Source organism: Scophthalmus maximus, chromosome 13, assembly GCF_022379125.1.
Source record: "Scophthalmus maximus strain ysfricsl-2021 chromosome 13, ASM2237912v1, whole genome shotgun sequence".
NCBI lineage: Eukaryota > Metazoa > Chordata > Actinopteri > Pleuronectiformes > Scophthalmidae > Scophthalmus > Scophthalmus maximus.
The window spans coordinates 19905539-19928632 of record NC_061527.1 but is presented as its reverse complement, the minus strand read 5'-3'; the positions used below and the strand labels follow the sequence as shown (position 1 = coordinate 19928632).

At 44.8% G+C, this 23094-nt stretch overlaps 3 protein-coding genes and 1 long non-coding RNA gene across 8 annotated transcripts; 3 read left to right on the top strand and 1 right to left on the bottom strand.

The window, feature by feature from the left end:
* The first annotated feature begins 577 nt into the window (after window positions 1-577).
* Window positions 578-10004, top strand: jade3 (jade family PHD finger 3). 2 transcript variants are annotated; one of them, XM_047336722.1, is made up of 11 exons: window positions 578-803; window positions 3257-3316; window positions 3402-3484; window positions 3592-3749; window positions 3837-4027; window positions 4630-4841; window positions 4999-5166; window positions 5257-5373; window positions 5907-6365; window positions 6812-6929; window positions 7028-10004. In XM_047336722.1, exons 2-11 carry the CDS (start codon window positions 3268-3270, stop codon window positions 7834-7836), a joined length of 2364 nt encoding a protein of 787 aa, XP_047192678.1. In that variant the 5' UTR covers window positions 578-803; window positions 3257-3267; the 3' UTR covers window positions 7837-10004. The 2 variants fall into 2 exon arrangements, with proteins under 2 accessions (XP_047192678.1, XP_035504252.2); XM_035648359.2 differs by having other exon boundaries at window positions 585-656.
* A 1794-nt stretch (window positions 10005-11798) lies between these two features.
* On the bottom strand, window positions 11799-13327 carry LOC118318760. Its single transcript, XR_004795811.2, has 3 exons — window positions 13189-13327; window positions 12316-12512; window positions 11799-12167 (listed from the first exon to the last, which is right to left on the bottom strand). It is a non-coding gene; the product is annotated as an uncharacterized LOC118318760 (long non-coding RNA).
* On the top strand, window positions 12877-18396 carry plcxd1 (phosphatidylinositol-specific phospholipase C, X domain containing 1). Of its 3 annotated transcripts, XM_035648706.2 has the most exons (8): window positions 12879-13407; window positions 14084-14589; window positions 14765-14873; window positions 15535-15677; window positions 15793-15921; window positions 16359-16514; window positions 17218-17398; window positions 17491-18396. In XM_035648706.2, exons 3-8 carry the CDS (start codon window positions 14780-14782, stop codon window positions 17733-17735), a joined length of 948 nt encoding a protein of 315 aa, XP_035504599.1. In that variant the 5' UTR covers window positions 12879-13407; window positions 14084-14589; window positions 14765-14779; the 3' UTR covers window positions 17736-18396. The 3 variants fall into 3 exon arrangements, with proteins under 3 accessions (XP_035504600.1, XP_035504599.1, XP_035504601.1); XM_035648707.2 differs by having other exon boundaries at window positions 12877-14589; window positions 14685-14873; XM_035648708.2 differs by having other exon boundaries at window positions 12879-14589.
* A 1265-nt stretch (window positions 18397-19661) lies between these two features.
* On the top strand, window positions 19662-23042 carry si:dkey-66a8.7 (PI-PLC X domain-containing protein 1). 2 transcript variants are annotated; one of them, XM_035648704.2, is made up of 7 exons: window positions 19662-19741; window positions 20023-20373; window positions 20858-20994; window positions 21932-22060; window positions 22145-22300; window positions 22379-22562; window positions 22640-23042. In XM_035648704.2, the coding sequence occupies exons 2-7, from the start codon at window positions 20292-20294 to the stop codon at window positions 22903-22905; spliced, it is 954 nt and encodes a 317-aa protein (XP_035504597.1). In that variant the 5' UTR covers window positions 19662-19741; window positions 20023-20291; the 3' UTR covers window positions 22906-23042. The 2 variants fall into 2 exon arrangements, with proteins under 2 accessions (XP_035504597.1, XP_035504598.1); XM_035648705.2 differs by having other exon boundaries at window positions 19686-19741; window positions 20194-20373.
* The last annotated feature ends 52 nt before the right edge of the window (window positions 23043-23094 follow it).

The following is a 23094-nucleotide window of genomic DNA, read 5'->3' as shown; positions in this document are numbered from 1 at the left end:
TACAGTCTTCTCAGTGGCAGCTTTCACTTCAGCTATCTGACTTCCACCTGCTTCAGCAACATGTCAGCGTTTCACCCAGTAGAAACTCTGCCAGTTAATGGCGACGGCTTGACCTTTCCCAGTCTGTGTCGGGGCCTGTTCGGCCATTCAGTCGTCAACACATGCAGCGCATTGTGGATTGATCTAAAGCTACAATTGGATTTCAAACAGTTGTTTAAGTAAGAAAAATAACGATAAATATCCGCGTTTGTCATGAACTTTTTGTATCTGCAAACCTTTGGTATTAAAGCAAGCATTTTTTTGTAGAACCATTTGTCTTTATGAATCCACGCTTCTCCGTAATTAGTTGTCATCAATGCATTAAACGACGGCCTGGCTTTATAAAATGGCAGAGATAACATTACAAGCCGTAGAAGAAACGAAAGCACAGCAGGGACTGTTTGACTGGTTATTCAACATATCAGCCTCTGATCACTGGTTGAGCACTCGGGTGGTTTCAGCTCTCTGTGGACAGAGGTGAACGCCAGTGGGCAAATCGAGCGTACCCGGGATGGACGGGAAATCGGCGGGGTTTAGGACCCGGCAGGACGCGCGGTACAATAGAGCTGTTGTGCCGTGGTGGTGGACAGACTGCAACCCTAGAGATTCCCACTGAGGTGGGATACAAAAAAAAGGATCTAAATTTAATCCACTACTGGAGCCAGAGACTGTGATTTTTTTCTGTTGTTGTCGCGCGCTCGCTTCAATTTCGTCCAGACGGATATGTTGCTAGAATAAATCGCACGGCGCCGCGTTTACTGAAGGTAAGATGGGGGGGGGGGGAGAAATGTGAACAATATGCCCGTGTGTCCAGTGGGGCTCGCTGTGCCAGGATTTGCCCTGGATGGTTTATCCAGGCCACGGGGCCTCCTGCTCCTGCCGCCTCCTCTCTGCTTTCCCGGAACTCGTCCTGCCGAGTGAAACGTGTTCGATCGGTAGTTTCGCGTCTCGCTGCGTTGAACAATGAACCCAGCTCCGAGCCGCGCGAACCCTCGCCCCGCTGCCTCTAGGAAGTGACATCTTTGTAGGGATGGTGGCGCCCATGTTTGATTTCCCCACAGCCTGCCCGCTCCAGGCCTGCCCGCCTGCGTGTGTGTGCGCGCGCGTGCGTGCGCGTGCTCGTTCGTGTGTGTGTGTGTGTGCGCGCGCGCGCGTGTTCGTGTGTGTTTGGCGCCAACGAGGCTCTCTGGGCAGGGCAGGCACTCGGCTTTATTTTTGTAAGAGCCCCCAGTCTACGTGTAGTTGCAAGCTAGCTCCTGCACGTTAGTACATTAATATTTTTATATATTCATATATAATGGTTTACAGGAGGGTAAACTTGGCTGCGACCACCGTGTACTTGAGTCAATGGCTCCCGTTAACTCGGTAACCTCACGCCAACGGTTCCTGAACCGTGTGATGTCACATCCGTGTATGTGACATCAAAGCCCGCCGCCGCCCCCTCCACTTGCCCACACCGTGTGTGTGTGTGTGTGTGTGTGTATATATATATATATATATATATATATATATATATATATATATATATATATATATATATATATATATATAAAAATACTGCTCTTTACCTCGGTGGAGAAGTCCAGTTGTCATCACAGTAGCACTTGTGTTGGTGAACCAGGAGAGTGGAGTGACGTAATCACAGAGTGGTGGTCCTGCTGCGATTTCCATCTCGTGCAACACTGTCTGTTAAAACGTTCCGCCGCTGTCAAAACACACACGCACACACACACACACACACACACACACACACACACACACACGACTTGTTGGATGTTGTAGATGGTGAAACATGTAGAATAGTTTAACAAAGTATTTTAGGGCTGCAGCCACTGCACTGATTGTTTGTATCATAAAGTAATTCTATCCTAATTAAAAGAAAATCACAATTTGTCCATAAAATGTCAGAAAATAGTACGCATTGTCATGTCACCGTTATCCAGACGTACACAGAGACGTCCTCAGGGCGTTTGTTCCGTCCGAGCAACCGTCCAGAGTCCAAAGATATTCAGTTTGCAGTTATGTGAAATGGATTTAAGCAGCAAAATACACAAGCTGGAGGGAACCAATACATATTTGGTGATTTTTACTTTTAAAATTGACCTGAACATTTATTGAATTCCTTTGGGCTTATTGTTTTCGCTCTGAATGAAAAGGCACTGAGAACACTAGATGCAAGCGAGGACACCAATAATCCTCATCCTCATCAGAAAATGGGAAAGTTTTATCCATCCGTTATAAATACCTTTAAGGGTCGGGGCAGGGGGTGTTTGAGCCAATCCGAGCTGACATTGGCCGAGAGGCGGGGTTCACCCTGGACAGGTCGCCGGTTTTCTCCACTTCTGCACAACATCTCTGCATTTCATCCCGACGAGAGCTGAATGGATCCGCTGACAGTCTGAGGAGTTGATTAGACAGAAAATGAATTGGCAACGTATCATTTTATTCATGCTGTTTGTTTTTTTCAAGCATATATGGTCTCGAGCAACCGAACACACTCACTTCACTGTATTCAGACCAGGCATCTGTTCGTGGCAGGTCCCAGGTCGTCTGAGTGGTGCTACACTTTACTGCAGGGTGACTTTATCTTAAAAATAGCATTACGTTTTTGTCGGGTACCATCTTGTACATTTCAAAACATTTTTTAACTTGTACTATGGTATGGAGTGGGGTTGGCTGCTTGCCCTCTCCCCTCCCACCCCTCCTGTCCTCATGAGGAATGTGAGGCATGTCCTGTCTGTTGAAACAGTGTACTGTATTAGGCACTACACTGGTTTAGAGTTTTTTTGACCTTAATGGCACATACTGTGGACTTGTGATATGTGTCTGTCTGCCCTGTTTCGCTTCACTTTAACCTGTCCAAACAGAAACATGAATGCACAAAAACAAACTTGAAAACTGAGGATTCGGTCGGCTGAATTTCGTTTTAATGAATAGCTGATATTGTTTGTAGGTTAGTTAATTGGACATTTCATCGCGAGGTTTTTGGCCAAACAGAGACCAAACTCAGTTATTTGCAGGTATGAAATTAAACAGTTAATGGTTTATTGTTTAGCAGAGGAATCCACTTGCATGTTGTTCAATGTGAAATTTATGGTGAGTAACTATTTTGTGAGTGCCTGTATGATTTTGAAATGGTTACTGTACTGGAACAAATTACTTTATGCCTTCTTAAATTATCTTATTTACTATAATCTTCTCTGCTTCTGTTCTGCAGGATGTTACAGGATGAAACGTCTCAGGTCCTCAAGCAGCAGCGACAGTTCTGACAACGAAAGTAAGTCGGACCCCACAGCCTGAGCCGGACTGCATTTTATTTTCTCCCCTGCTGTTTTATTAACACCCTCTGTCTCTTTATGTAGGTCCTTCAACCTCCTTCTGCTCGTCAACCAAGTATGGCGGTAAACCTGGAACCCCCGCCTCCAACCCGAAGAAACCGGCTGAAGTAAGTCCCCTTCGCCGCTAGGCTCTGTGTTGTTTCTTTGTTCTTTAACGTGAGGACCGGCATCAGATTGACGTTTGTGTGCCACGGTCCCCTCCTCTGTCCCGCAGGTGTTCCGAAAAGACCTGATCAGTGCCATGAAGCTGCCCGACTCGCACCACGTCTCGCCCGAGGACTACTACCTGCTGGCAGACACCTGGAAGGAGGAGTGGGAGAAGGGAGTCCAGGTGCCGGCGAGTCCAGACACCATCCCGGAGCCGTCGGTTAGGTAACGCCGACTCCGTGACCAGAATCTGTGTTCATTTCACTGTTTGAGGATCCACGCAGCGCTGACGGGCTTTTCGTTGTCTTCCAGGGCGATTGCAGAGAAGCCGAAGGAAGTGCTGTACTCCCACCAGAGGAAGTACATCCAGTGCTCTTGTCTGGAGTCAACTGAACCAGGTTATGTCAACATCAAGGAGCTGGCAGAGGCCATGTGTCGCTACGACCTGGACGACACGGACCTCCACTGGCTGCACACGCTCAACCGAGCGCTCGAACACATGGGTAAGGAGCAGGATTGTAAAGGGATGATCCTTATTCAAATTTGCATTGTACTATTCCGTATTATGGGTCAATCGATTATCGCCGCCGGTATTCACTCTTTTATGATTGTTATTATTATTATTACTATTATTAATAAGATAATTTCATTTGAAAATCCCCTACTTTGGCTCTGATGCAGCCGCTGTCACGACTCTCAAGACTTTATCAATTTCCCGTCCATGTTTGTTTGTTAACCTTCATAATAATGCCGCTGATAGCTCCCTGCACTTTGTGTGTTAAGGTCATGTTGAAATGTTTTGTGAATTAAACATCAGCTTTAAGGTTTTTCAACAAAGTTTTGTGTTAAGGGGTTGTGTTATTCTAAATTTTGACACTTTTTTTTACTGCAGACAAATAACAGTTTCAAATATTTGTTATCTGTCTCTTACATTAGTTTTAATCTGTATATGTATCGTCCCGGAAAAAAACACATCGGCCGACCCCTAGTTCATATCTACAACCACGGACTTCTTTCGCCCTGAGCTAGTAACAGGAGCTCTAAGATTTGGACTTGATGGTATTTTTTATGGTCCGCTTGGGTTTTGTCCCTGTCTGTCCTGCAGGGGAAGGGCCCATAGACGAGCTGACAATGGAACGCGCCATGGAGGCCCTGGAGAGCCAGTGTCATGACAACATGAACCACGCCATCGAGACGGTGGAGGGTCTGGGGATTGAGTACGACGAGGACGTCATCTGCGACGTGTGCCGCTCCCCGGACAGCGAGGAAGGGAACGACATGGTGTTCTGCGACAAATGCAACATCTGTGTGCACCAGGTAAACACGATAGAAAACCTTTCAGCACACAGTCATTTGATTCGGAGGATATTACTATATATAATATTAGGAGAGAATATTGGTCTCTCACTAATGAATAATCAGAATTTTCAGTTAGACGCTGACTGACTGTACTGACCCGCTCGTCTCCCCTCAGGCCTGCTATGGCATCGTCAAAGTACCCGTTGGCAACTGGCTGTGTAGGACGTGTGTCCTGGGCATCGACCCGCAGTGCCTCCTGTGTCCACAGAAGGGTGGTGCCATGAAGGCGACACGTGCAGGCACCAAGTGGGCACATGTGAGCTGCGCCCTGTGGATACCAGAGGTAAACAACGACCATCTGACCTCCCTAAGCATGTCTGCGCTATCGGTGTCGACGGCCTCCCACCGTATGAATTGCTTTGATGCTTTGCAGGTGAGCATTGCTTGTCCGGAGAGGATGGAGCCCATCACTAAAGTCTCCCACATCCCACCCAGCCGCTGGTCTCTCATCTGCAGCCTGTGTAAACTGAAGACGGGTGCGTGTATCCAGGTAAGTGTGAATCTGTGCCCGCACATAGACACCGCAGCATCAATTAACTTCAAAGGTGTGATGTGCAAGTTTTCTGTGCCTCCAGCCATTGTTTCCTTCCTTCCAAAACTTGTAAGTTCATCTGGACGATGGCGCTTTTTTCTTCTTTTACTTTGCAGCACAAACAATATACTTTCTTTTGGCAACCACATAAACCACAAAACAAATCTGGTAAACTCAAGTAATCGGAATGTTTGGGTTCCTTAACAATATGAAAATGCTTTAGTCCTTCTCGTAAAGGGGCAGTAAGCGATTCAAAAGCAATACACGTTTTGTAAAAATCAGCAGACATTTCCCCACAGTTAGCGCGTCAGTCTCCCATACTGGAGGTCGCGGCATTGCGGCCCTGCCAGAGCAGTAAAATTACAACAACAAAGACAGATAGACAAGCTTTCTCCAGGATCGCTTACTGCCCCTTTAACGTATTCTAATTATTCCCAGTCATGGATCCATGGGTAAACATACTAAACCAGTTTTTTCCCTTCTGCTCCCAGTGCTCTGTAAAGAACTGCACCACTCCTTTCCACGTGACGTGTGCCTTTGAGCACAGCCTGGAGATGAAGACCATCTTGGACGAAGGGGACGAAGTCAAGTTCAAGTCCTACTGCCTCAAGCACAGCAAATCAAAGGCCGGGGAGGTCAGCCTGAGCCCGGCGCGCGCGAAACCCCCCGGCGAGGCGGGGAAGGTGGGCCAGCGGGCGCAGAGACTGCAGGAGCTGGAGGAGGAGTTCTACACCTTCATCCAGCCGCAGGAGCTGGCCCCGGCCCTGGGGCTCTCGGAGGGCCTGGTGGACTTCATCTACCAGTACTGGAAACTGAAGAGGAAGAGCAACTTTAACAAGGCTCTGCTGCCCCCTAAAGAGGACGAGGAGAACCTGGTGCTGCAGCCGCAGGAGGACAGCATCCACACACGCATGCGGATGTTCATGCACCTGCGGCAGGATTTGGAGAGGGTGGGTGCTTCTTTTCTTTCTTTTTTTTTGTTTTTCTCACTGCAGTGTGTCGTAATTCTTAAGTGCTGAGTCTCTTTATTTCTGCTTACAGAACAAGTCAAGGGCTTTTCTCAGTCCATACTATATTCGTGGCTTATTCTCAATGGACATTTCTTAGGAACCAGACAGTGGCCTGTAATTTCACTGTGGTAGTTGTTAAGCAGTGTTTCATTACCAGATTATTTAATACAATTTAAAGCATTTCTTATATTTTGAACTACAAAAATAAAGAATTACAAAGCACACAACAGCTTGAACTCAGGCCCATTTGTTGAGGGGAAAAAAAGTCCTCTTTGTAGTAGGATTCAAAAAAGCATTTTGAAATTTTTAGAAAAGATTTGATGGAAATCTGAAATGATGTGGTTGTCATTTTTTAACTGAAACGGAGTGATGTTCGTTTTCTGCAGGTAAGGAATTTGTGCTACATGGTGAGTCGGCGGGAGAAGCTGAAGCTGCTGCAGAGTAAAGCCGGGGAGCAGATGTTTGACTTGCACGTGCAGCTCTTGAACCAGGAGCTTACTGCCGGTGAGCCACCTTGTTGTGTTATTCTTCCTTGTCGGCGAACACCATGTCGTGTCATTGGAGTGACGGCCGATTGTTTGTTTGTCTTCCTTCGTCCTTAGGTCTCCCTGCGTCATTCCCAGTGGAGAACACACTGTTTCGTCCTCCTCCGCGGATAACTCTAAAGCTGAAAATGCCCAAGTCCTCAAGTCTAGGAAACGGAAATTGCAGTTCCAAGTCTGGTAACGGACCACTCTGTCCGGACAACAGCGGGAACGTTACTGAACACACAGGCGAGGGGCTGGGTCAGGGGAAACCTCAGATGCACGGGCGCGTTCGGCGAGATGATCGGCCCAACTGCCGAATGGCTTCCTCGAGCCACTCGAACAACCCTGTGCTGTCCATCAAACCAACGGGCAAACCTTTCTCCCTGCACGCTGCGCTCCATGGCCACTCGTCCAACAGCAACGGCAAACTGGACCAAGCCCGAGCATGCGTGGTCAAGTCCAACGGCCTCCTGGAGAAGTTTGCAGCTCAGAAGGACAGTTCCTGCCAGACTCCCCGTCACCAGGATGCTTCGAACGAGGCTTTGGACAAGAGCAGCTTTCGCAAGTCTGCCATGGAGCACTTTGGCAGGTCATTCAAAGAGGCGACCATCAACTTGGTTCGCACCACGGAGGACCTGAGGGCCTCTGACAAACTGTCCCGCAAGGGGTCGGCCAAGGAGAGACAATGGGCCAAACCCATGCCTCAACACAAGGTGAAAAGCATGCGATCGTACCAGGACAGTGACGGCTACTGTCCCGACCTGGAGCTCAGCGACTCGGAGCCGGAGGCCAAAGGGAGGCACCGGCGACAGGGGGACACTCCAAGGGAAGGGGTCAGACGCGGGAAACAGTCGCTGGGCTCCAGACACCCCATGCAGAGGTGACAGCTGTTTATTCTTTTTGTTTGTTTAGTTTGTTTTTTACTCTGCTCACTGCCACTGATCTCTCCTGAGCCTCTGGCAGACTTCCTAAGTGCCAGGCTGTCTCTCTGAACGGGGACCAGACCAAGACCCAGCGCTGATAGTGCTGCGTACACGAAGCAGAAGATGTTGGAAGGGTGTTGTCGTCCAGATCATAATCCAGTAGGAGAAGCATAGCGCTGTGTTGGTGTTGGTCTTCTGAGATTATCATGCTTTGCCTTTCATTTGTGGCCAGCATCACATTTTGTACTCTGCACAACTTTGTATTAAACAGCACCGTTCCCCCACACACACTGGTGCAATTTGCCTTTTGACTAAAACTGTACATAAGTTGTTCAAATTGGGATGTAAATATTGTGTAACTGAAACGAACATGTTCCACTTTATTGAACCTTTAGAGGAATTAAAACCTATGTAGCGGATTGGAAGTTTTTTCGTGAACTCTGGCATCTACTCCGCCTGTTTCCTCTCGTTCTCGTGATGAACTAACTTGGTGGCCCTTTATTTTTTATGTTCGTCAAATATTGGAGTCACTTTTTCCTTAACGTGGATGCCCTTTGTGTGTAGGATTGCCGTTTCACACAGTTAGCAGTAGTACCTTCTGTTTTTGCAGATGGTAAATTAGAAGCAAGTGGGTTCATGTCTCAATGGGAGGGAACGTGTGCAAGAAAGTATAATTTACATCCATCAGGACCAACACAAAGCTGGATGCATTAAAGCAACGTCAGTGCAGACCTGGGATCAATGGCTTCCTCAGATAACTACATGATCGTCAAATAATCATCAAAGCTGATTTTATTTTTTTAATTGAAAAGCTTTGCTGAATATGAGCCAATTTTTATCACAAAAAAATAGTTTTATGTAACAAAAAATCCCACATTTCCCAAAGGCCTCGGTGTCTTAAAACCGCTGTACAATAACTGCCTAAAAAACACATCACAAAATTAACCAAACTATGATTTGAAGAGGACGTGTGATCAGAGAATAAATACCAGCCCTTCTCCGACCCACAGACCCAGTATCTCAGGAAAGCCTTAAGGGGAATTTCTTCACATTTGGCGCAAATGTTCACTTTGACTCAACAATGAACTAGGCTTTGCCAAAGGTCACGGTGACCTCACGAAGTTACGTTTTCTTTTCCCGGCCATAATTCAAGAATTACAGCAGAATGGGAATGAGCGGCGGAGATCTGACCGTGTGCTGACTATTCAACATTATAACTCCGAATGAATGATGGTGACCACATTTCACATTCGGTGATAATCGGTGACCGGAACCGGCAGATCACTAAACTAGTAAATGAATTAAAAGTCTTTACTACCTATATTCTGAGTCTGGAGAGACATGGATGTAAACTGCAACTTGACTGGCCGGCAGAGGCACAAGTCTGTCGTGATTTGTAGTTCGAACACATTGCACTTGTGCCGAAAAAAACTATTTTAGTTCGATGCCCTGCAGGACTCTTCATTTAGAATTGTTCAGGTGGAAGGCAAGTTGTCAGCGTCAGTTTTTGGTGAAAATGTACCAATATATTAAACAGTTGCAAAGTGGTGTTTCAGCGTGCTCAAATGTTTGCATTTACCCGAGCTGACCATCTAGAACAAAGTTTAGCAAAAGAGGGAAGCGTAAGCACGTGAAATGTAATCTGTAGCCCCGCCTGTAACACATACTGAGGGGAGTGCCTTTCTGCCAGTGAAAGGGAACAGAGGTATCATTTGCACCAGCTGGTGTACGTCTGAAGATTGCTCCAACATGTTCCATCAACCAAAAAACTGTATATGTTCAAGTGAAACTCTTCTGACCTATGAAATCATTTTACAAATACACGCTGTGTCAGAAGGACTCATCATGAACAGAGGATGAAGCAAAGCATTGCACTTACATTGTGTATCACTTTCCTCCCATGAAGCATCAACAAATACTGTCAATTCATTTTTCTTCTGTTTGCCTTTTCAAAACAAACACTGTTATGAGTGATGTGGATTGTAAATGAACAGATGCACGCTCCAACACTAACCCTTTTTTTCCCCCCTCCAATTAATAAGGACCCACATATGCATTTTAACATGATATGTTAAGTTTCTCCTTTGGAAAGTGAATATTTTTGAATAAAATGTTTTTTAAAAACGCAATTGTATTCCTTGTGTAAATAGATGCATTTTATACAAGAGGCTTTGTTCATGAGAAGTGGGTATTTGGAGGAAGACAGAATTAATAAATGAATGACTTTTGTTAAAAACAGAAAGAGTAGGCTACTTAAAATTATGCCAATGTTTACTATTTCATGATGTGTATCAGTTATTTAGATGGAGAGCTAGATGGCAGCAATGGCCACTGCTTGTTTTTAAGCAAGGCATGCAGGGTATATTTAGCATATATTTTTCTCAGCAGACACAGGTTTAAATAACGTAGAATAATATTAACGGTGGCACAGTTTTGGTCTGTCAGTGTAACAGGACCAGGTGGCACAAACAAACAACGTTGTGGGAAAAGGCATTTAACTAACAGAAAAGGGGAAGGTGTGACGTGGCCTGATCTGAAGTCAGCGATGCTGGAGCCATTTGTCTAGTTCGCTTCACCACACTGGTTAGTGCCGTTTCAGGGTTTATTGACCCGCTAAAGAAGCTGAGCAAGACCCAACAACCCAATTATTACAAACAGACAAGACAGCAAGTTTCCTCTTGGAAATGCCCTCAGGTTAATCGGTCACCACTGATCTGCACTTATTATCTCAAAATGATGTCAATAATATGATGACTATGTCTAGTTATTAAGAGTGTGAGGCTGTATTTGTACAGTGCTCTGGGTTAGGCTTAACCCAGATTTTTAGCTTGTAACTAATATGTGTCACATATTAATCTTAATTTAGTATAATAGCATTCTAACATTTGGTTATTCGTACAATTTGTTTTGGAAATATATAGAAACGTTGGTCTGATGACCAGATATTGTCTTTGTAGGGCCAATGCTTGCAGCATGTTTTACCTCTGACCACACCCCTTCAAGCTGCTGCAGTCAAACCATCCCTCATTCGCTCAACCGTGGTCCAACCAGCCGGTCCTACATTTGGAGTGCCCCTGTATTCTAGCATTTGTGGTAGATGTATTGAAACCACATTCAGGGTTAGCCAGATGAGTTTTCAAAATAAAATATGTACAGTACATTTAGGGAAATAAGATAAATTGGATTAAATTCACAGAAATACTATGTGTAATATTCATATAATTTATTGATTTATATCACTTATTAATAGGCTTTATATATACTTGAACTACTGTGTAAAAACATTTGGCTGCATAATTTCTTACAGTGACTTACAGATTTGAGATAAGAACAACTCTGACTATGCACACGTCAGTAATTTTTATTATGCTCATATTCAGGTTCATTCTTTTAATTAGGGTTACCACTTGAAAAGGTATAAAAAAAAATGCAATAGGCAGAGAGAGAGAAAGAGGAGCATGGCTTGACGCACAACTCTTTCTATTGAATCAGACTAACGTAGCCTATGTTGGGAAATATAAAGTGATCCTGCTAAAAGATAAAGCCTGTTTTCTAGTTTGTTTTGATTAGTGACTAAATCAATTGAACTAAAATACAAATTTGTTTTTACCTGTTTTACAGTGAAACATTACTTCTTGATCAATATTTATAATGCAGGGCTGCTGCCTCATTAATCATTATTTGCTCTATTAGATCTTGTAAAACGTATCTCTTTTTCCTTATTACATTCTCAGAGGAATGAATCAGGTCCCCATTCCTCTCAGCTGCATGATGACTAAAGACCTCTGAGGTGCAGAACAGAAGAACAGTACGTTTCTAATAAATTCATGTAATAAGATACTACTGCATAAAATGAAGTAAAAACAGTTTTCAATATATGACAGGATCCACAGAACAAGAAAAATTATTTTCTTCAAAATATCTTTATTTTTTGCAAATGTAAGGAAACCAGAAATATACATAGATAAAAAAATATTTATCAGTAGAAGGGCAATTTGCAACTAAAATAATGCCTCACTGTTTTCATTGTTTTTCCTCGCAGTTGGTGCTGTGGGACCCCACTACAGGGCCGTCATCCTGTCAAGTGTCGTCCTCCGGATCCGCAAGGAGTTTCCTGATCCAGTTGACCAGTATGTTGGCTTCCGACCGCCCCTTGACTGAAGCCTGACATTTAGCAGGCAACCACTTCCTCCTTTGACGGCCTGTCATATTGGGGATGGGGATTTTTTTCAACTCCTCCACAAATGGTTCTGGGTCCTCAAACACCATCCTCATGAAGTCACCCACATAATCTGTAAAACATTTCTTTCAATCATTCATTTTTTCTCGTGTTTTCCTGAATCCACCTAACCACCTCCTACTTAAAATGTTCAGAATTATGTATTATTCATTTGAATTTGTTATCATGTTTGTAATAATAAAATAGTGTTTACAACTTACTGAATGTGGGTTCTGTTTTAACAGGCTTTGTGGTGGCTTCACCCTTTTTGTCTTTAGGGAGAGGGGGTCTTCACGCCCATGGATGTTTTGGATGTGGTAAAACAGTGAAGTCCACTTGGCCACCTTCTCAGGCCCTGAGGTTGCACATGGTTCTTTAAACCGTTGAGCATGGGTGTTGCCGATAGGTGTGATGCACTCTGAAATACAAGGGCAAATAAAACAATAAAAAATTTGCATCAAACGACAACGATCGCTATATATTCTAAGCTGTATCTCCCCCATAATAGGCTTTATTGTCGTTGTACAACGAAATTATGTTTGGTAGCTCTTGCAGCAATATAAAAAAACAAGATAAAGATAAGAAAAATGTGGATCACAAATTAAATTTTTTAATAATAAAAAAAATAAAAAATATATAATTCACATATATAGTATAAACAACAACATGTGCTGAGTAAAGTACATCACTGCCGCTTGTGGGTCTGCGGCGCCACTGCCCACGCGGGCACCGTTAAATATGACGAGGTCGCGAAACAACGGTACATTACTACACAACGTCGCCACGTGATGACGTCACACAGGCTGACCCTCAGTAGTTCCCCTGTACCGGAGCCCACAGCAGGAACTAAGCGCGGTGGCTGTGGTTCTGACCCCGGTAGCTGTGGGTGGTGCAGGCAACACAGTTGCTGAAGATGCTTAGATCTTACATCCATCTGACCAACACTCATGGCGTCAACGAGTAACTGAAGTCTGTAACTTCAATGACCCACGTAATGTTTACATCAGCGGACGGGGCTAACTTATGCTAACGCGGCTAAACAAACAAGGCGCGCACACACAGGGCACAACGCACACACGCTCGTAACAGCTTACATTTCTCTCCTCTGTAGCTTCGCCAAGGACAGTTGGAATTGCTCCATCTTTTTCTGCCAGTCCGGTGTTGTACTGGCCCCGGCTTGAAGAACAGTCCGACACAAAGTGGCTCGCACAAACTCGCAGGTTTTCACCGACTGCGGCTGGAACATTTCCATCAAAAATGAAGTCAATGCACCTGCTCTTGTGTCCTCTGTGGCTGGGAGTCGATGTGAAGATGTATGTTGGTCTGTACAGAGAACAACACGCAGATTTTTTTTTTTTTGACCAACAACTTACCTTGCACTGTACACGTTATGGTATACATACAGATACTATTACATAGTGTTTGTTATTGTATATTGTATAAAGATGGCATTTGATTTACTATTTACTATTCCATATTCATTCATTTTGTTTTATTTCTGTAATCCTTCTTATATTTCTCTATATATGTATTGGTGTGAATGCTTGACGCATTCAACGTTTTCACGATCGTTCTAGTAATTACACATTAACTGCCCATTGCCCACTTTTCCTCCTTCAGCTTCTTCATCAAAAATTCAAGCCAGTAATCCAGTTTAGCGACCAGTCTTTCAGCAGCCAGCATTCACACCGCAATTTCTCCAGAAATTAATTGCCTTTTTGTATTTCATGATAGGCTGACAGACCGAATAAATGGACGTTCAGCGGAACGGTGCTTTTATTGTGAAATCAATTCTTACCCGGTCTTACCGTAATGCTTAGTGTAAATACGTAACTCTAAACAACGTGGGGGCTAATTTGACAACCGAGAGGTTTTCCACATTTAACAGAGGATGGGAAACCAGTGCTGTAGCTGGAGTACATATCCCGGTATCTGTAGCCACAGGGATCGGCAGAGCGGAATCACTTTCTCCTGCTCTCTGTCACGCAGCCTCCGCTCTGAACAACACGTCCCTGTCTCTTTAAGAGCAGAGCCTCTGTGTATCTGCTGATCTGTCAGCTGGCTCGGCGCTGCCTCCCTCCCTGCACACTCTGCTGCTGCTGCACCTCGGGGGGCCAACACACTCCCGGCTCGCCGACTGACTCACCCATGCAGTGAATGCTGATGCACCCGAAACACAACATACGCAGACATTCGATATGTCATGGATAATCGACAATCGAAACTATAATGCGCCGGACACGTGGTCCTCGGCGTCCCGGGCTATGCGGGCGTTAAAGGTAACCGGACTGAGGTGCTGCTGGGGGAAGAACCGCGGCCACGCCGTATCTCCGGATCTCATCATACATGTTTTACGCACAGCCATGACATTCTGTTACGCGCCGGGACGGACGACTCCTGCGGGCGCGCGCCTGCTTTAATTTTTAAAGTCCTCGTGTCTGGCCGTTTTTTTCTGGCGCAGCGCCGGGAGGGAACAGCCGCAGCACTTTGAGCAAGTAAGTGTGAGACAAACAGGACGACACCTCTCACCTCACCGCGTGTGACACTGAACACAGTCCGCGGTCTATTTAACCCAACTCTACCCACACAGATCGGACGAGCCCTACATTTGCCTCCATACGTTATCAGCTGCTCCGTGACATTAAACGTGTGCTGACTGACTCTGTGCAGACGCAGGAGCTCGGCATGTCCCGACTGAGCGAGCTGCCCATGGAGAGCTGGATGTGTCACCTGCCGTGCGCTCTGTGGGACACCCCCCTGCATCACCTGGCCATCCCGGGTATGCCTGCTCCGAGACAGCACACTGCAGTGTGGATGGAGCTGATCCTCACTTGAATCTTTTTAGTGTAAAAACGTGTAAGAGTTGTTTGAGTCTTAACTACAACTCCTGGCTGCCAGTGGCCCAGAGAGCACAGGGCACTGCACCTTAGGGACATGCAAATTAGGAAACCGACCTCACCAGTTTGACAGCACATAAGCAGCTTCTTTTTTTTTCTTTTTTTTTTTTAAACAATGTGAATATGACGTCAAACACGGGCAAACTAAGACATGCATTCACTTTGACATATTTAAAATAAGATGAGATAAGATTACACTCTTATTATCAGAATCCTCTTCTGAAAATTGTCCTGCCTCCACACTGTTTCACATAGATGACAAAAAAAAAACAACTAACAACCAATCAACAGAGCAAATACATATACACAGTTATTACACTAATTTGCGAGCTCATCATAAAGAATGTGTCGCCTGTGCTGCAAGCATTGAAAAGGAACCGAATACAGAAACACTGAGCGACTATTCTATAATTGTAAAGCAGTTCTGTGTTGTTGTCTATTTGCAGGTGTTCTTAGTTGGAGCTTTTTGTACTCTCGTGGCCACCATAGAAATACCTAATTGTTCTAACAGTGATTCTTTTGTATCATTTTTGTCCAAACTAGGCAGCCACAATGCAATAACCTACTGTCTGGATATGAATGACAGATCCCCCGTCGACCTCACTCAACCTGACATGCTTCAAAAGCTGGACAAATACATGAAGCCCCTTATTCGCCCCTTTGTGTACAAGTGGGCTAAAACCCAGGTAACAGATGATAGAAGAAGAAGATGACACAGCACGTTGTCGTTACTCACTATTGATGTCGTAATACTTTGCGCTGGCCCTCCTGTAATGAACTCCTGAACCCTGTGTCCTGCAGGAGTACACGATAAAGCAGCAGCTGGACTGTGGGGTCAGGTACTGCGACCTTAGGATTGCACACCGGCCCAACGACGGCTCCACTGATCTTTACTTCTACCACGGCGTTTACACCACACTCACCGTGGAGGTACATGCAAACACACACACACACACACACACACGTTTACAAGATGCTGCCACGGTGATATATGTGGTCTTGTGAAGGCCCATCAGCATCTGGAACAATACCCATAAAGAACATCAATACATTCTTGCTGAGCAGATACTGGTTCGCTGCAGGGTTAGAGAGGCTAAATTTGTCTCGTCCCTGCTTTCAAAGACTTTCATTTGATCAGTTATACACATTTTTATCATCTTTGTGTCTTAAATAATCCCTGAGAAATCAATGTTATGTTTCTCGCATGCACCTCCATAAGTTTTGCAAATGCCACCATGTCCTCGACTTGTGTGAATTCCAAAAATCACATCCTACGAAACCATTGATCCTGGCTCGTTGTGGATGCTTCCACAGCAGAGTCCTGCAGACTAAATGGCACCTTGTATTTTTTTTGTTTTTCCTGACAGACGGTGCTACTGGAGATAAGAGAGTGGCTGGACGCTCATCCCAAAGAGGTGGTCATCCTCTCCTTCAGCCACTTCCTCGGCCTGAGCCCGGAGCTCCACATGCTGCTGCTCACGAGCATACGCAAAGTTTTCGCCTCCAAACTCTGTCCCAAAACGGTACAACCAATTCTCCAGTGTTGTATGAAGACTTATACAGAATGAGGCTGGAAATATCCTATTTGAAAAAAAAAAAAAAAAAAAAATCTTATGAAAAGACCAAAATGTAACAGTTACTTATCACACAGACAGATATTGTCTGGTTTTGCTCATCCACTATCCAAAAACTATTAAAGACATATCAATGAGTCTCAATGTTGCACTGGATGTTAATCTCTAACGAAGAACATGAGCACTAGTTTGTATTCCCTGTCAGGCTGCTTTAAATATTCACAATTGTCGTGCACCACATGTGAAATAACACATGCCCTCTTTACTCCTGTTTGAGTAAATTGTGGTAAAAATAAGTTGCCGATGAAACTGCTGTGAATGCAAATCATACGACGTTGGTTCATACTGTTCGCCCAGTGAATATATATATATATAGATAAATATATAAATATATATATATATATATATATATATATATGAAATCATCATTGATGATTGAAGCTGTATGTAAATAATGTTGTCAGGCATTTTTCACGTCACTACCAATACAGTTTGAGTCCAAAGGTCGATAATAACCACAGCCCTGCATTATAATTTTTTATCAGGGAGTAATTACAGAATAATTCCAGCGTTATGCTGTAAATGTAAATTAAAAGATAAAAAACAACTTCCCAGAATATGAAACTCAAGCCTGTTGTTCTGTTGATTTCAGGAGGCGTTAACTCTTCGGAACCTGTGGGCTGTTGGCTGCCAAGTGATTGTTTCCTATGAACACAACATTGCCAGTTGTCACGGCGACCTGTGGCCCCACATTCCGTACTGGTGGGCCAATAAATGCAAAGCTGAGGCTCTTATCGAGGAGTTTGAGCACAGGAAGCAACACGGCAGACCAGGTAATCTGCTGCTGACTGAGCGCCGAACACAATCCATCAGCTCTCACTTATTATTAGTCATAATATCGCGTGTGTTCTTTTTTGTGTTTCAGGAGGTTTCTTCGTGACGGGAATTAATCTGACCGAGGACTTGAAATACATCTGCACACACCCGACCGAGTCCCTGAAGGACCTGGTGATGTCCACGTATCCGGCGCTGCTCAGCTGGGTGAAGGAGCAGACCCCCGGCTCCAGGGTTGGCTCCCTCAACATCATCGCAGCGGACTTCGTCACAGAGAGCCACTTCGTGCCAACCGTCGTCACGCTGAATGAGAAACTCATGAAGTGGTCCTCGTGACTTTTTCGCCACTGTGCATTTTTCCACGGAAATAATGTGACTCGCAGCATGAAACACACATGAGCTTGTTTTGTTTCTTTAGCGTGCCAGAAGAGAAAAAAAAATACTCAAGTACTTGAATAACTCATTTTTAATATTAATGCACTTATGATGTGAAATGTACATTTCAGTCTTAAAGCTGTTTGGAAACAGACTTTTCCGTTTGTTCAACATTCAGTTCACTGTTTATGCAATGCACAGATTTCACGAGTCAGCGAGGTGGCCACCCTTTATGTTACGGCGACCGAAGCAATAATGGTACAAACTAATCTCACCTTATTGTAGGCATTTTTAGACGAGTAAGCACAAACAATTTACTGAAAGTACACATATGAATGCAACGTAGAATACCTTTATGAATACGATGTGGGCAGGAGTTTTAACAAGTAGCTTAACTGTATCACCTACAACACTATGTACTGTATTTATCCATAGAGAATGTAGAGAAGAACATGAAACTTCTGCAAAAATGCATGGAAACGTTAGTTGCATGAACCAAACCGTGACTGTTCCGCTCATATTCGACCGTAGTTAACAGGTTAGGCCTTGATTTGAAATAATGCTGCACCACTGTGCCTGTGGAGACGAGCTTTTCAAATAAACCTGCGCATTTTTAAGCTGATTATCTCACTTTATTCACTCATCATGGGCAACACGTACGTAAAACTACAGTGTGAATGATAAAGAGGATGTCAGGCAACGTACAAACAGTTTCATGTAAAGGAGAATATTGACTATAGGATTCAAAACCTCATTATTTTCAGAGACAAAAAGTGATTATTGTCTGAACATTTGCAGAGATTGTGTTAAGATCATGTGATCATGAGCACAGAGGAAGAACTCATTGTAAAAAATGTATTTGCATGTACTATTGTACATGTGCATATGTCAAACTGTGGATTTCTCTTTTTTTAAACGCTGTTTGACAAGTATTCAGTCAACAGAGATATTCGATATCTTTACTCTCACAACAAACCCTGATCTGCTTTCCGTCATATGATATCATGCAACTTCCTTAATATCTTTCCAGTGTACAGTTTCTGTTGTATCCACTGGTCAAAGTCAATATTCTATCTGGCCAAAGCACCAGAGTAAAAATGAAACTAGATCCAACCCACAGAGTAACAGGAGCTCTGACTGGCTCACAGTTGTGAACAAAGACAGAAAAAGAGCTTCTCTTATCCACTGGCCATTCATTTTCTAAACATTTAATTTGACGTAATCGAGCAGCCACTGATTACGCTGGCATGGTCCAGCATGTTTTCAATAACATATTCAATTAGAACTCAAATATCATTTTGAACATCCAGGATTATGGCTTTTTAAAAAAAAAAAAAAAAAAATCTTGCTCTATTCTTCCGCATTGTATCATCGTTTTTCTAGGTTGGCTGCTAGAAGGTCAGGTGACAGGTGACAGACAGAGTGATGCTGTACTGTATATTGAAGAATAAGATCTACTGTAGGTTGTCTTTGCTCAGCCTTGGGTCAGTACTTCAGATGTCGCTCACTTATGTTAAAACCGTGTCTACTGTCAAGCACTGATTTAATGACTTTTTTCCACCCCTACCTATATTTAAGTAGATATTCCAGTATATTCTCCTGGCCCTCCATTGTTGTCGTTCCTCTTATTAGTTAGCAGGCTACGCAACAAATCTCGTCTCTGTGATTGGTCGAAAAGTCAGACTCGTCTAGCCTCCCTTCCACTTTTTTCAGTATTCTACCTGAAAACAGCAATGAACCAAATTCTGATTGGTGGTTTTTCCCCCCCCCCACCAAGGGCAAAGCCGTTTCCAGCCTCCTGTGATCATGACAGATCCCTGCCTTTGATGGCTGTTCTGATGTCTTCAGTAAATACTCACAGGATCTCAAACTCAATGGTGTTTGGTTGTCAGCACATAACCCCCCCGCCCCCCCTGACGACATCACCACTCTGCCTTGACTCAGTTTGCTGCCCCCGCGACCCAGAAGTAATATTCACCCCAAATTGAAAATAAAATCAAAATAGGGAAAATGAATGTTCCATCAAAAAACCCCCCAACAAAACAAACTACAGTTTGCGGATGTTGTATCAAAAACAACAGAGGGTTCATGACAATCACCAAACCTCAGCCATCATGATCACTGATACAGAAGAGCCTGTTTGAATGTTGTCCGAGCTGAATGAAACCGCAGGACGACATCAGCAGCACCACAACGTCACTGGGCCACGAAACTAAAACATGAACATTCTTTTTTGTCATCCCCCCAGCTGCTGTTGACCCCGCCCCCTTTTGTCTACGTCACAGCGGCCACGCGGGGGCTGTTGTGACGAAGAATGAGGAACTTCCCCGGCTAACCTCCCTCCTCCTCCCTCCTCCTCCTCCTCCTCTGTGGTGTGTGTGTGTGTGTGTGTGTGTGTGTGTGTGTGGACCGGTCGAAGGAAGCAGCAGCGCTCACCACACGATGCCTCCTCCCAGCAGGCCTCTCGGGTCTGTGCCTCGGACTCGGAGCCGGTCGTAGCGACTCTCCCGCGGCGCCATGGATCACTGCGGCCGGGACTGGATGTCAGCGTTGCCCGAGCGGCTGTGGGACGTCCCACTGACGGACCTGGCCATACCGGGTACATGCCACACTCTTCTCTTTTGTGATGGATCTCCCCGGTGCAGTTATTCTGTGTAGCATGTAAGAGCACAACAGATTACAGTCAGATTATATTCTAGTTTATTTCTGTACGACTGTATAACTGTACAGATTTTGGATTTTGTTACGCTCCTGTAGTTAGCCTATGATCAGCTGTATGGACTTGAAGCCTCCTCCACAACAGACACATGATGTATTCAAAGTTACAACAAGATGAGTCAATCTCCCACACACACACACACACACACACACACACACACACACACACACACACAAATGAATGGAAATCCAATCGTGATTCTAACCGGTTGAGTTCATTATTGAAACAAAGGGGACTAATGCCTTTTTCCGTTCCACCAGTAATGTAATGTGTGTGTATGTTACCACCGGAGACCAGTCTTTCCAGTTCACTGTTTGGCAAGTCAAGGCCCTGACTGTGTTCGACTCACGCCTGTTTCTTGCAGGGAGCCACGATGCCATGAGCTACTGCCTGGACGTGAACTCCCCGCTGGTCCGGACCGAGTCGGACTCCTTCAGGTTCCTGGACGGACTGTTCTACTGCATCACCAGGCCTGCCATCTTCAAATGGGCCACCACGCAGGTACAGCGATGTGTGTCAAAGTTCAGCAGCGGCCTGACAACTTGTGATATACGTGGTGTGTTGTCGCAGTAGGGTGAGGATCCCGATGGGACTAAGACAGGGTTTTTGTTTCTCTTCTTTTTGCCACTATGTTGTGAGACCGGAGCCCGGTCACCTCAAAAAGACCTATTGATACGTGGACTTTGTTGACCTCATGTTATCCCCACCAGAGCTTTGAGCAACAGGTCTAATCAGACAGATTAGCAGACAATATACCTATAGTGTGATTGTGTGTGTGTGCGGCAGGTAAAGCTCAAGAATGTCCTCCATAGTTCAACCACGTGACTCAGTCCTTGTATCTCATATTACCTGGATGAAACTGTGTTGCGGTTCGTTTTTTAGGTCAGAAAACAAGGAACGGATTTCCCAGAAGTTTAAACCTGCAATAATGGATTTTCTTTTTACCGCTTCAGGAGACAAGTTGTGAGGCATCACAACCATGTCATGTCATCATCTTCCAAGTTGATCTGACGAATTAGTTCCAAAAAAAACAACAAACAGTGGCCTAGTTACACATTTAACACACAGAAAACATAAATATTTATTCAGTCTCATATCGGTCAAGCTGACAAATCCAAGTCCAGCGTTCACTATCTATATAGCTCCACTTTGATCAGCACAAGCTCCTTGAGAAAAAACTATAATCTACAAATGTGTCATGTGATGTGATCCACTGTTGTATAATAATTTTTGATTATAGACACTTGAACTGATAATGTTTTGGAGAACTGTTTTTAATGTGACACAGGAAACATTTTTTACCCAAGCCAAAAAGTCAGTCATCGTTTTGTGGTTTTTCGATGTCAGTTACTGTAAAACAACTCATCTAATTCTCATGTCATGCAATTATTCTTATGATGTAAGTATGGTGATAAAAACGAGCGACTCTTCCCTCCAGGACAAAAGCATCGAGGAGCAGCTCTCCATGGGGATTCGCTTCTTCGACCTGCGCGTCGCACACAAACCCCACGACTCCTCCAGTGACCTGTATTTCACACACGTCATATACACTCATTTAACAGTTCTGGTGAGTTCAATAGAAATAGAAACGCTTCAGTATTTTAGGGATTTCGATGAAAGTTTATGGAAAATGTCACGTTACTTTTCACAGGAAACGCTGTCGTCTGTCGCCGCCTGGCTCGAGTCTCATCCGAGAGAGGTCGTCATCCTCGCCTGCAGCCATTTCGAGGGAATGGACGACAGATGCCACGAGTCATTTATTTTCCACCTGAAGGAGCTGTTTGGATCAAAGCTCTGCCCCCGGACGGTGAGTGTTGCTCCTTTGCGCCCTACGGTATCCAAACGACACCCTGTGCCCTCACACATCTCGCCTTGCCCTTCACAGGAGTCAGCCCTGACCCTGCGGCGTCTGTGGGCATCTGGCTACCAGGTCATCCTGACCTATGACTCCCAGAGTGCAGCGAGACACCAGCAGCTGTGGCCTGACATCCCCTACCACTGGGCCAACCAGCCCACGGCACAAGGAGTCATCAGTTACCTGGACAGGTGCAAAGATCAGGGGCGTCCAGGTGAGTGTGAGACATTTCTTGTGGCCAATCTGGTGTGCTTCCAACGAACATAATAGTTATTATCCCCCCCCCCCCAGAGGGCTTCTTCATCTCCGGCCTGAACCTGACAGCTGAGCGGTACTACATCGCCACCAACCCGTGGCAGTCGCTGCGAACGCTGACCATGAGCAACTGGGAGTGTCTGACGAAGTGGCTGGAGCGGCAGGTCCCTGGCTCGGAGCCCAGGGGCCTCAACATCATCGCGGGAGACTTCGTGGGGACACTTCCGCTCTGCTCCCTGGTCATCTCACTGAACCGTAAACTTGTGCAAGAGAACGGCAGTCTGATAAACAGATGGAGCTGATGCCCCGAGAAAATTAGCCACTATACAAGCATACCTCATTTTCTCTTCTCTGTATCTCTCTCAATTCAGGCACTTTTTGTCCACATTTTTAACTGGAAGAAATGTTTTGAATAAAATCTGCAGTTCCTTAATTTTAACATTGATTTAAGTTTTTTGTTTTTTTTTATCCCAAACCATGCTGTAGGTAAA